The sequence below is a fragment of the Pinus tabuliformis genome, chromosome 4_1 (assembly GCF_031772625.1).
Source record: "Pinus tabuliformis cultivar Carrire ecotype Pingquan chromosome 4_1, CPIR1, whole genome shotgun sequence".
In the NCBI taxonomy this organism is placed as follows: domain Eukaryota; kingdom Viridiplantae; phylum Streptophyta; class Pinopsida; order Pinales; family Pinaceae; genus Pinus; species Pinus tabuliformis.
Window position 1 is genome coordinate 649,203,322 of NC_142303.1, and position 12,350 is coordinate 649,215,671.

At 37.0% G+C, this 12,350-nt stretch overlaps 1 protein-coding gene and 1 pseudogene across 2 annotated transcripts; both read right to left on the reverse strand.

Moving 5' to 3' along the window:
- Positions 1-1,433: 1,433 nt before the first annotated feature.
- On the reverse strand, positions 1,434-5,414 carry LOC149177740 (nonsense-mediated mRNA decay factor SMG7-like; annotated as a pseudogene). Its single transcript, XR_016258412.1, has 5 exons — positions 5,295-5,414; positions 4,916-5,038; positions 4,241-4,473; positions 2,090-4,134; positions 1,434-1,762 (listed from the first exon to the last, which is right to left on the reverse strand). The product of XR_016258412.1 is annotated as a nonsense-mediated mRNA decay factor SMG7-like (transcript).
- Positions 5,415-5,951: 537 nt separating this feature from the next.
- LOC149177741 (G-type lectin S-receptor-like serine/threonine-protein kinase SD2-5) lies at positions 5,952-6,635 on the reverse strand. The gene has a single exon (XM_089421868.1). It carries the CDS (start codon positions 6,633-6,635, stop codon positions 5,952-5,954), a length of 684 nt encoding a protein of 227 aa, XP_089277994.1.
- Positions 6,636-12,350: the final 5,715 nt, after the last annotated feature.

Consider the following 12,350-nt stretch of genomic DNA (forward strand, 5'->3'; position numbering starts at 1 on the left):
TAACTTTATCACTTAAAGTCACTTTTAAATTAGATTTAACTTTATAAAATTATAAAGTCACTTTAGGAGAAAAATTAAATTCTTTTGGACACTTTTCCCTAGGCCAAAGATCAAAGCCTAAGGGAACCACCTGTCCTCCAGTACCAATTTTCAACAATTCAAAACCATAAGCTTGTTGTAAGACAATAATCAAAATCAAGCCATCTATGGTAAAAGTAAGTTTATTGCATAAGAGGAAATCGGTTAAGAAGGGTTCTGGGGAAACAAAGCCAACAATGTAAAACTGGAGAAAAGGTTTATAATTTTTATTCAATGAATGTCAATATTGAGCATTAAGAAGGGTTCTGGGGAAACAAAGCCAACAATGTAAAACTGGAGAAAAGGTTTATAATTTTTATTCAATGAATGTCAATATTGAGCAGATCTTGAAAACATCAGGCCTCTTTAACTCTTGTCCCACACAATTTCCAAAAGACAGATAACGTTAAGTACTCTTGCATTTAGAAACTAAAGAGATGTACACAACACTTGTAGATGAAGAATGCACAGTATAAACATTGTCAAAATAAGAATATCCAAATATGAAGTGTTTTTATGTCTTTGCAAAGAATGAGTTCTCAAGTAGGCATAAAATTTTAAAACGCTTACAGAGAATCAATGACATCTCTACTTCAGCATACAAATGATATATATGACATGATACATGTAAAGACCTTTTCCATGACAAATTTTCGAAGTAATAACCGATATAACAAGGATCAACAAGATGCTAAACATAGCCAACCATCAATAATGAAACAAAAAAGCATATTGATTATTAAGAATATATGAAAAACATACTGATTATTAAGAATATATGTCTCGTAGTATTAATATCCCCAGAAAAGCTAATAAAACAGAACTGAGAAATATTGTCAGTCTGGTTACAATTATTTCATGAAAAGTAGTAGATGCATACAACCAGGGAAGCTTATCAACAAATCCTTAATCCAAAACTTGTGCCTGGTTTCAATGAAGCATTACTACCAACACTCGTAATCCTAAGTGGAAGAAACCCAGGTACCAAGTACTATGTCGAATCATTTCCCTGAATCAAAATCCTTGTTATTAAAGCAAAACAGACAACAACAACATTTTAGCCCACAAAATTGGCTTCCTTCACAACCCAAAGTAGAATTGTGACTCCATGTGTAAACTGAGAGTAGCCCTCTTGATATTATCAAAAGACAACTGCATAGATCCCTTGATTCTCACATCAGCAATTCAAAATGTCCACTGTGATGACAGTATTCTTGATAATCTCTGAAACCAGTGATGAAACAAGGAACAAGGACACTAACGAACCTTCTTACACTGCATTTTTTTCATTAATCTACCCATTGTGAATATATCCAGTTCAAAACTTACTTATCCACTTGAATAATTTTCTTGGCAATCTCCACCTCTGGATTTTGCTAAGCCTCTACAGAATAAAAGCACTTTAAGACCATTCAAGCCAGCAGATTCCAGGTGAAATGTCAGATACAACAAATCAAGCTTTATCTAGATATATATTGCATAATGGTCATGAGGTAGACAAAGTCAAGGAAAATCCCATTGATTGTGCTTGGTCTGTAGGGCACTGATGGAAAGTACTTCTAGCTCTGACAAGGCCACAAAGCAAGCATAAGTTTTTGATAGAGAACATGAGCCAAGGTCAAAGCTTTGATGCATAACCATGAGTAACCATTAATCCAACCAACAAGCATTTCCTGATGGTATCCTGTTAAAACCACAAACAACTGTTAAAAAAAACCTCTTTAACTCATGTCCAACACCCGCAGCAGCTATGGTCTACCCTTTTACCAAGCAAGATATCTAAGGTACATGCATATACAATCTACGATGCAAGATATATAATCTAATGAGAAATAGAGATGCAATGTCTGATTGTAATTTCAACAAGAAAAATTAATCACTTGGCAAATTCCATTCTTTGCACACAAAAATGTAGATAAGGCAATCTGAAAGCTCTATCATCATACCAATGCGCATACTGTTTCATTCCTAGAATTGGCTTCATAGAACCTACGGAACTCAACCACAGTACCTCACAGACCACAAAGACTGTTGTTATTGTTGTTTAGGCAAAATCACATGGCTTTGATGTTGCTGCTGTTGTTGGGCCTTGTAGTGAAGTTGTTGTTGCTTCACCTGTAATTGCTGATCTTGGCATATTGGCAGACTTGGAACCTGCTTGCCTGGAAAAGGAAATTTCACTGCAACACTGATTAGATTGTCACTACTAGGCAAAAGAGGATAGCCGGGTTGAACTATATGTGAATCATTTCTCTCTCCATCGTTTGATGGTGTGACTCCAGGATTAGAATGCAATAAATCAGCCTTGGAACTATCTGGCAGTCTTGAAGGTACAGGACCAAAGCCAGGTGGAGGTCCAAAATGGTGAACAGGTTTATTCACATGTCCTTTTTTAATGATTAGTTTAGGGGTGTTTGTCGGCTTGGTAGTTATACTAGTTTTGGTAGTTGGTGTATCAACCTTGTACAGTGCCGATGATTCAAAGTTTGTTACATGAGGTTCACTGGAGATTTTTGGTTGACCGGAGTTTGCTTGAACCATGGTCGAGGAAAGATCATTGGAAATTGGCTTGTTTGACATGCCAGCAACAACAGTACTCACAAAGACTCCAAGTGGAGTTGATGAATACAAACTTTGAGAAGGAATCCAATTTGAATGTGTAGAAACAAACTCAACTTTTCCCAGAGTACTGGCAGGAAGATCTGACTTTAACAAAGATCCATTTTCTTGAAAATGATGACCAAGACGTTCCATTACCAGTTGACCAATTATCAGCAGAACTTGCAGAAGTCTCAAATAATTGGGAAACTTCATGGGGAGTTGTATATGCCCCCAAAGAAAGGTGTGTCCCAGTGGTCAATGTTGAAGAATACCAAGAAATTTGTATTGGAAAGTCAGTTGGAGGGGGGATGCTGAGGTTCTTGAGGAAGACACAATGGAGTCAGATTCTGAATACTTGAATATGCAACAGGGTTCTGTTGTGAAGTTGAAGCAATATTTAACTCTGAATGTTTTTCTGCTGCAGTGGGTTTAAAGATAATTACTTCATCTTCTTCTTCTTCTTCTTCTTTATCTGAATCTTCCTTCACAGTAGTTACTAGTAACCCCTGAAGCACATAACACAGGTTTTTCAAATGAAGAAGCTTCTTGCTTTGCACAATTGGATAGTCTCTCGTAGAACATTATCAAATTTATTCATGGCATTAGAGACTTTAGGCTTGACAACTTCTGACTAGTCTTCTATCTTGCATTCAGGAACCTCTCCAGCAATACAAAACTTCATCAAGTCTGCATCAAAATATATTCCATACCTTCTATCTTCTACTAAATTTGCAACAGTCTTTGCAGCTGCCAGAATCCTTTGAACCTGAATGTTCTTTTCTTTCTTTCCAGCAAATCCACTGTAAGAATGTCACTTGGAAAAATCTAGAGCAAGTTGTGCTGGGGCCAATGGCAGAAATCCCCTCAGTTCAAAATCCTCCCACAATGCAACACCCCCTCCTCTCGCTTCCTCCTCATTATACCTCTTAGGAGTAGCAAATGCAATCTCACCTTCCACCCTACTTCCATTGGAATCTTGGTGAAGACATTCAAATACCAAAAGTTTGTTAAGTAATATGGCACAATGACTCCGGAAAGATGATCTTGCTCTGGATTGCTTCTCTTTAACATCATTACATGCTACAATATCTGGTCTGCAAAACAACCATTCCATAAAAACTAGTGTTGCTGGCAAAAATGAACTAGAGGAAACATCATCTGATTTCTCACATTTGCTAATTATGTGCCCCGCAAAGTCAAAAGCAGCAGTAAAAGCATTCTGAAGCAGAACAGATTGCCGCAAAATTTCCGCATAAGATAGACTTATGTTTTTATTTTCACTAATATTATGAACTGTGAATATTAGAATTGAAACAATCTGAAGAACCACAAGTCCACTAAAAGTCGAGCCATTGACCAATGTATCCAAACCAATCCCCATCTCTGAAATGAGTTCAGGTTTGCTCCTGAAATTCATTTATTGCGGAGGAACAAACTACATCAAATGTCTCAAGACTGGCAATTCAAAATATTTGAAATTTAGAAGTAAAGAGGCATATATGAACTAGGAAAACACCAAACACAATGTCAAAACTGGCTTGAAAGTTGAAACAGAGCATACCTTGTGCGTGTAAACTTTAAAGAGAATCCCATTAAGGCGAACAAAACGAATTCGTAAAGCCTTGTTAACCTCTGAAATATTAAGTTGTTTTCCCTTTGATATGACTGCCCCTTATTTCTGATCCTTAAGGGAAAACCTCCATCCCCTCTCCCTCTTCCTCTCCCACCAGCACCTTTTGTAGGGGTCTTCTTGGTTACCGATACTTCCATCTCAGGAAGCAACTGAGAATAATGCTGATGATTTTGTAGAAACACAAATCAAACTAAATCCTCAATAGATGGAATAAATGAGCAAGCAAAATGCTCTTAGCATACACTATGGAAGAATAAAGCCCAAACTAAAATTGGAAATTCTCATAATATATCGATGGGCATGCACAAAATTGGCTCTAATAATAAAATGGTCAATCCAAAGCAATCAACAATTTGTAAACCTGATGTACTGTAATAAAATGTTTGATATGGAAAAAGATCCATCATCTCTGATTCATGTAGCAAATTGTTGTTCTTGCAAGTTAAATAGTAACAATAATCTTCAACAGACTAAAAATATAACACACTAAGCGAACATACCACTGCCTACCATCAGCCCTTGAACACCTGGATGAAGAACCATACCAGATAAAAATTATATTCATTTTGATCAGATTTACTCCACAGAAAAAAAGACGAATACATTGTCAAATATAATAATCAAATTGTCTCTTGCTGTTGAGAATGGAATTTCAACTGCCAAGCTTCGAAAATACCGATAGACTGCAATAAGTTCATCTCCCATGTATGTTGCCAGTATTGCAAGCTGGAAACCGCAAACCACAAAATGATACAATACAAGATGAAAATGCTATAGCTCAATGTTGGAAAATAGTTTGATACCAATATGATTTAATAGTACAAAGATAAATTAATTTTAGAATAGGTGTTGCAGTAATATAACAATAATACGTCCAGTTACTTCCCACAACAAATTAATACTTTAGTTTGCTCACTTTGGAGGCAGATTCAGATAAACTAAGACAGACTAACAAGAACAAACCCACAAATTGAGATCAAACCTGATGATGGGGATTTCCACTTGATGGCCAAAGTGAGGCAACCTGCACATAGTAGCTTGCTGCAACTGAAAAATCATGGCCTGAAGATTCCCCTTCTCCATAAAGTTCCTTATAGCTCATTGTCTTTATGAGACACTAAAGAATGAACCCTTTTTTGGCACCCAAGCTTGGGGAAACTTGGGGTTTCCATGTCGCGCCCCGGCGTGACAGGGAAAATTGGGGAAAGTATTTGAGAGAACCCTACAAAGACTACTTGCCAAAAAAGCAACTGATTATTGAGGTTTTATAAGGATTTTACAAGTCTCGGGGTCAATTTTACAAGCTTTCTTGTGTTAGTCTAGCTTCTCACTGACTTGAAAATTTAGCAGGCAAAAAATGTAGCTAGAGTCAAAATGGCTGAAAGTTCCAGGGAAATTAAAGTATTTCGCAAAATCAGTACAATTCTCAGTAAAGGAAACTTCTTCCTTGGTTGGTGGCACATGCAAGATATGAAATTTCACCCTATCCTGGTTGTCATTTTCACTTAGAAAAAAGAATCAAGCAATTCAAATTTCTCTTAAAAGGTGAAACTAAGACCAGATGGAACAATGGAATGGAAAAATGTTGGTATTTTGGGTTTTCATAACAATTGCAATGACAAGTCTAGCTTCTACTCATCTAATGGGAAAACCAATCTAGGCTCAGAAAGATGGGCATCTCCTTTTCGAGCCCTTTTCCAAGAAGAACCTGTTCCTTGACAATCAAACATTTCAGAGACATCAACAGGAAAGCAACTTCCAACATTGAATTGATTTGCAACAAGAGGGAAAACCCATGCACACTGTTATCACGAAGCCTCCTTTCAACCAAATCCATGTACTTTCCATCCAGAGCCCTCAGCATGGCCCACGCCGGAAAATAACAGTGTTGGGGATCGGTCATAGAGGGGTCGAAGTTCTTCCACCCGGACACCAACTGTAGCAACACAATACCGAAGTTGTAGACGTCGCATTTCTTAGTGGCGATGGAGTGCCGAAGCCACTCATGCGCCAGGTAACCAGGAGTCCCTTGCACTGCCATCCCTACCTGCGTCATGTCGTCATTCAGGAGCTTCGAAATGCCAAAGTCGAAGACCTTGGGATCAAATTTTGGGTCGAGCAGGATGTTTTGATTCTTTATATTATAATGCATCATGGGTTCTTTGCACTGTTCGTGCAGATAGGCCAGACCTCGGGTAGTTCCTACTGCCACATTGTAGCGTTGTTCCCACGTCAAACATCCTATGTCTTTACCGCTACTGCCAACGCCCTGATCTGGATGCAAGAATAGCCAATTATCCAGAGTCGTTATCCATGAGCTCATAAACCAGGAGCCTCTAGTGGGTATTGTTCCTCCCCCTCCTTGAAGAGTTGCACAGTGAGCTCTTATACGAAGAGACCTACTCAGAATGCTTGAAATTGGAGTAAAATCAGAGGACAGAACAGGTGGTCAGCATGCCAGGCTACAAAAACTTTGCTGAATGTTCATATGAGATTTTTGAGCTCTTTTCGCAACAATTCTATCCTTGTGAGCATTCTGGTGTCCTCTAGGTTCAGTGCCATAAACTCCACGACGAATTCAAACAGACTTTCCTTGAACTCTGGTGTAAAAGACTCCTGGAATTCCGATGTAAAAGACTTCAGCGTAAAAATAGTGTGCACAAATGTCAGACAGACACCAAAAGTGTAGACGAAAACCTGAGGTCGACTGATTCAAAAGAAAGGCCTATCGGCCTAACCAAGTTATGACATCATGTCATGTTTTGTGTAGTCTTTGCCTGGGCGCTGTGTATATGCTTCATGGAGCTGTAAATATAGTATCTTTAAGAACTTTAACAGTAATGAATACCAGAAATTTATACATTTCATTATTTCAAAAGGAAGACAATTATGAAGCACATTACAAGTCAAGCAATTAAATCCTGGCAAAGTTGTGTTACATTTCTAAGCTGTCATTTGACTAGTGGATGTGTTCTACAAATCATTGATTGAATTGAATTCTAGGATTTATCTTAATTCTGACCTGTGACCAATCCATTGTGATATATTTTCATCATGTACCAGTATTCCTAGTGCTTGAATTTGACAGAGATGACAAATATTTTCTTCTTTCCAAAAACTATATCTCGCAGACCCATTGGTGTTAATTTAGTGGCCTCCTTGCTTTAGAACTATCACTATTTTGATAAGCTTGGTGGAGGATTTGAACTTTGAACAAAGTATGATGAAAAAACATTAACTGTGCAATGTCAGCAAGACCACAAGACACTTTGCAGAAGTTTTGATATTATGAAACACAACTATACCTATCTACAAACAATCATCAACAAAGGTCAGATTGTTGTTGCAAACACCTATAGGCACATTCTTGGAAGCCATCACGTTCAGATACAACCTGTAGGCACTATTGCTAAGGTTTTGCAGTGAGATATAATATATTGTAGAAGATGTTTGTCCTCTGATATCATGTGTTGGTTTGAAGTCAGTGTGATAAATATAAAGTTGTTGTTTGACCTTTGAAATTAGAAATGTTGAGCAATCTACATCTATATTCTTGTGTCATATAGTTGTATTGAGGGCTATCAGAAGATTGAGCAACAAGCATATAATACAATATTGTTGATGCACATAATATACTAGCAGTTAGGGTTCACATCTGAGATAGAGGCTTCCTGTGTCATGCATATGTTCATCAAGTATCACTGAGAAGATCTGAAGTATTGCATATGACAGTTTATGATGCTTATAAACTAGTATGCACGCAGTTTGATACTAGACAAAATTGTTGATGGCAATAATGTTGTGATAGCATAGTGATGTTGTAACATTCAGTTATGTTTGACAAAATTAATGTTCATGGCAGAAGTTTGAGTCTGGTGAACAGATCTTGAAACCCTAGAGCAGGCTTGATGGTTGATGACAAAAATGACCCTATTAATTATGTAACAGTGACCTACTTGACTATGAAGCAGTGACCATGTTGACTGAGAAATAGTGACCCTTGTTGATGTTGAAAAGTGTAACTAGGTTCGGTCTTCAGAATGACATGTGTAATTGTGATTTTATGTAATTGATGAAAAGAAGAAAAATAAAATTATTGTAATGCTTGTCTCATGGGTTTCATGAGCAAGGAATTTATTTTTAGTGATGGCTCCCATTGTGAGCCTTTAGGATTTGTCATCTAGTCATAAAAGTCAATTTGAGTCTATGCCATGTATGAAGGACCCTTCTTGGGCATGTTTCATTTTGTATGAGTCATTAAAGTAAGTATGAAAGCCATCCCATACAAGCACAAGACCTCTCCTTCAAGTCGGCTCAAGATGAAAGTAAGATAATCTCCAAAAGGCATGCCGAACTTGTCTCCAAGTCATGTCGGCTAATTATCATGGGAAAACTACTATTTATATGCAGCTCGACTTTCATTCTTGTCACTGATTTCAGTCATACATCTGAAGTACAACAGAAAGTGCGAAAAATAGAAGTAGAAGCCTCTCATCCAGCGCAAGAAGTAGGAGAAGAATCTGAGTTATTCAGGGATTGTTTTGGTTACCTTTTCCTCACACGTGTGGCATATATTAAAGGTTCTGTAGTAGGGTTTCCTCAGTCAACGAAGAAGTCCAGAAAAAGATCTTTATATCAACATACATCACAGCTGAGGTCATAAGAGTGAGTCTCCTAGTTAAGCGGAGAAGGAAGATCCTAGAACATCTCACACGTGAGAATTGCAAGGCTATAAGATAAGTCAAGGTTGCAGATCTGTGGATAAAACTGAAATTGCAGTAGTACAGACAGTTTGACTTGCATTGACCATAAGAGAAGGAAGAGCAGCGTTTGTTTCAAGAAGGTTTTCATCAAGGAAGGTTTGTGTCTTGGTCTTCGAGTGGCACAAAGGTCTAGGATCTTGGTCTTGGTATTTGTCAATTGGAATCTCTATAAGAAGAAGAATTTGTTCGGGTTTTCCTCTCAAGAAGGAGAGGTTTTGGCCCTAGATGATAGCTTATATTCTGTGTCTCTTGTCTCTTTATGGTTTATGCATTGGTAGTTGTTTGATGAAAAAGAAAACTAATAATCTAAGTAAAGGAAGATCCTAATCTAAGAAAGTAAAAAACATTCACATGCAGTTATCTAAAAAAGAGAAATCACCTAATATCGATGCCCTAGGAAAATATGTAAATTGCTTTAATGTAAATTGGTAACAGTTCTAAAATGAGATATGAACTGTGTAATACTGAAACTAACGGGATAGTTCCAACTTGGAGAAATTTCAGAAGTGGAACAGATGGAGTGTCAAAATGACTAACCCGATTCCTGGTTTCAGAAAGTGTTCTAGAAAATTCAGATGGGTTGAAGTCATGGGTCGGAGATGGAGGTGGCTCTAACCATATTATCTATACTGCAAATAAAGCTAGGTTGCTACAAATTTTATCATGGTTGGCTAGAAGAAGAGGGGTACAAAAGCCTAGTAACCCTGAATTGGAATAAATTTGACACAAATACATGAGAAACAACGATGATTCAATTGGAAGAAAATTTGAAGAGAGTCAAGAGTAGTCATAGAATGGGGAAAAAGTAAATCCCAGGCAGCTCAAAATGATTTAGGTAGGACTAAGAAAAAAATTAAACTAACGCATGACATAGCTAAAGAAGGAATTTTCTCATAACCTCAACTAAGATCAAATTCTCTTGGCCATTGCCACCAACAATGACATGAAGTGATGTCCCCTTCATCTACATTTGCAAGTGGAAGCGGCAGTCACCTTCCCCAAGCTCCTCTTGTGACCTTTGCAACGGTGATTGTGACGTTGGATTCTATGTTGATGATCCATTTTATTTCCCTATCCATGGGATCTGGTGGCCTTGACACTAAATCAAGTTTGAGGCTTTAAGCTCATCTAATAACCATGGTTGAGCATAACTTTGTCATTGTTTTTCCAAGGGATTTTATGGGTGTTGCACCATTTTCCCATGTCCTTTGACTTCCACATTTTCTCTGTATGTTTCTTTCACTATGTGTCATGAGATAGGTTTGCACACTAGTGACTAAACTATCCAAGAAAAATCCAAGAGAGTTTGCACATTAGTGACTAAACTATCCAATAAAAAGCCAATACCGTAACTTTTCTCTTCTTGCTTCTTCTTGCTCCATTTCAAGTCTTCTTTAACTCGTTGGAAAGAGAAATTTCACATTGAACCAGATGCTCAATCATTGGGCATCAAAACCTCAAAAAGTGAGTGGGAAGGCCCCAAAATATGTATCAACCGTAGATGACCCAAAACCTACCAATATCAAGACCATTTTTTAGATGGCTCTAGATGGGAACCTAGATCTTGGCAAGTATGAGGAAAACCATTTCTCTAATGGATTCCTCTAGACACGATGTATTTGGGATGATTTAAAGGGAAATTTGATAAAATGTATAGAAGATTAGATGATGTTTTAAAGAATACTTTACATTTATTACTCCGAAGAAATTAGGTTCGTAAGAAATTGCAAAGCTAAGTATGAGGAAAACCATTCCTCTAATAGATTCCTCTAGACACGATGTAGTTGGGATGCTTTAAAGGGAAATTTGATAAAATGTATAGAAGATTAGTTGATATTTTAAAGAAGACTTTACATTTATTACTCCGAAGAAATTAGGTTTGTAAGAAATTGCAAAGCTATGAAATCACTTGATTTCACAAACCTCTAGAAAGGTGTGGGGTTATAATCCTACATATTGAATGGTTTTTAAAACATGTACTCTACAGTTTTCATGCAAACTCAAAAGGAATAGGAGAAATCTTACAAAAAAATAAAAGATAAATATATACCAATAAAAGAGAGTAAGAAAAACAAAAAAGAGAAGGTAGCTTATAAATGAAGCATAAAGGTGATTTCCCTTTGCACAAGGGAGAGAACAATGACATTGACAGGAACAATTTCCAATTCATGTGTTTGATCTCTTCCTGATACATGCAACTAGATCAATTTTTTCCACATTGGATAGTGAAACAAGTTCCCCTTTTGGACCATCCTGAAATCTATTTAATAGAACTCTCCCAAATTCAAAGGGGCATTCCATCATAACAAAAACTTCTAAGAAACATGATGCAACTTTTTTCGCAGCATAAAATGGCACAGTAACTGAACCAGATTTTACTCCACCATTTCCTTCAAATTCATTGACATCTATTTGGTTATATTGTACTGAGTCTCCCAAAACCATCAACAACCAAATTATGTGTTCAATAGTTACATTGTGCAAAGTGATGTGCAAGGTAATTCCAATAGGCACACCTATTACAAAATTAAGAGGATGCTCATAACTATTTTCTGGAACAAGAAAAATTGCTCTAATTTCTTTAAGTTCTTCACTGAGAGGTATGGGTTCAAGGAAAAAATGTTTAGGTAATTCCTGAACAAGTTTCAAGAGACATGATATATTTGGATTGTCATCACAAAGTTGCTTCTTAACTCACTCTAAAAAGTCAGAATGCTCCAATCCAAGTCCTTCATAGAGGACCTCAACAGTAGAAATTATGGACTTCAATCTAGTAAATATCTGGGAATGTAAATTTAGTCTTGACGCAGACAACCTCAACATATAACTGAGGGCATTCAACTCAAGTATGTGCAACTCTTGTTCTTCACCTAGACCCAAAAATCAATTCCCCATTCGTCTTAATGCTTTTTCTAATTGTTGTAGAAAGAATTCTGGTGAATTTATTCCAAAATGATATGTATTTCGGCAGCTTCCAGGTATCAAGTTGGCCCACAGCTTTGCTAAAAATTGAATTGAATATATATAGAGAGAAGAAAAGGCTGTCACAGAGCTAGGCCCTTCAAAATTTCTTTCAATTTTTCCCAAGTCTTCCTTGCACTCACTATGTTCCAATTCAAATGGAAGTTAGTGCTAAAATATATACCATCCAAAGAGAAGACAGAGGAATGAAAACTAATTTTACATGATCGATATCTTTTCTACTCAATGTTGCATGAACAATGATAATGCAATAAGCAGACAACTGACATTCAGATTGGTATATCTGCATTTGC

What these genes read in the sequence shown, in the direction of transcription:
- LOC149177741 (XM_089421868.1), bottom strand. Translation starts at nt 6,635, where the DNA reads ATGAGCTCATGGATAACGACTCTGGATAATTGGCTATTCTTGCATCCA.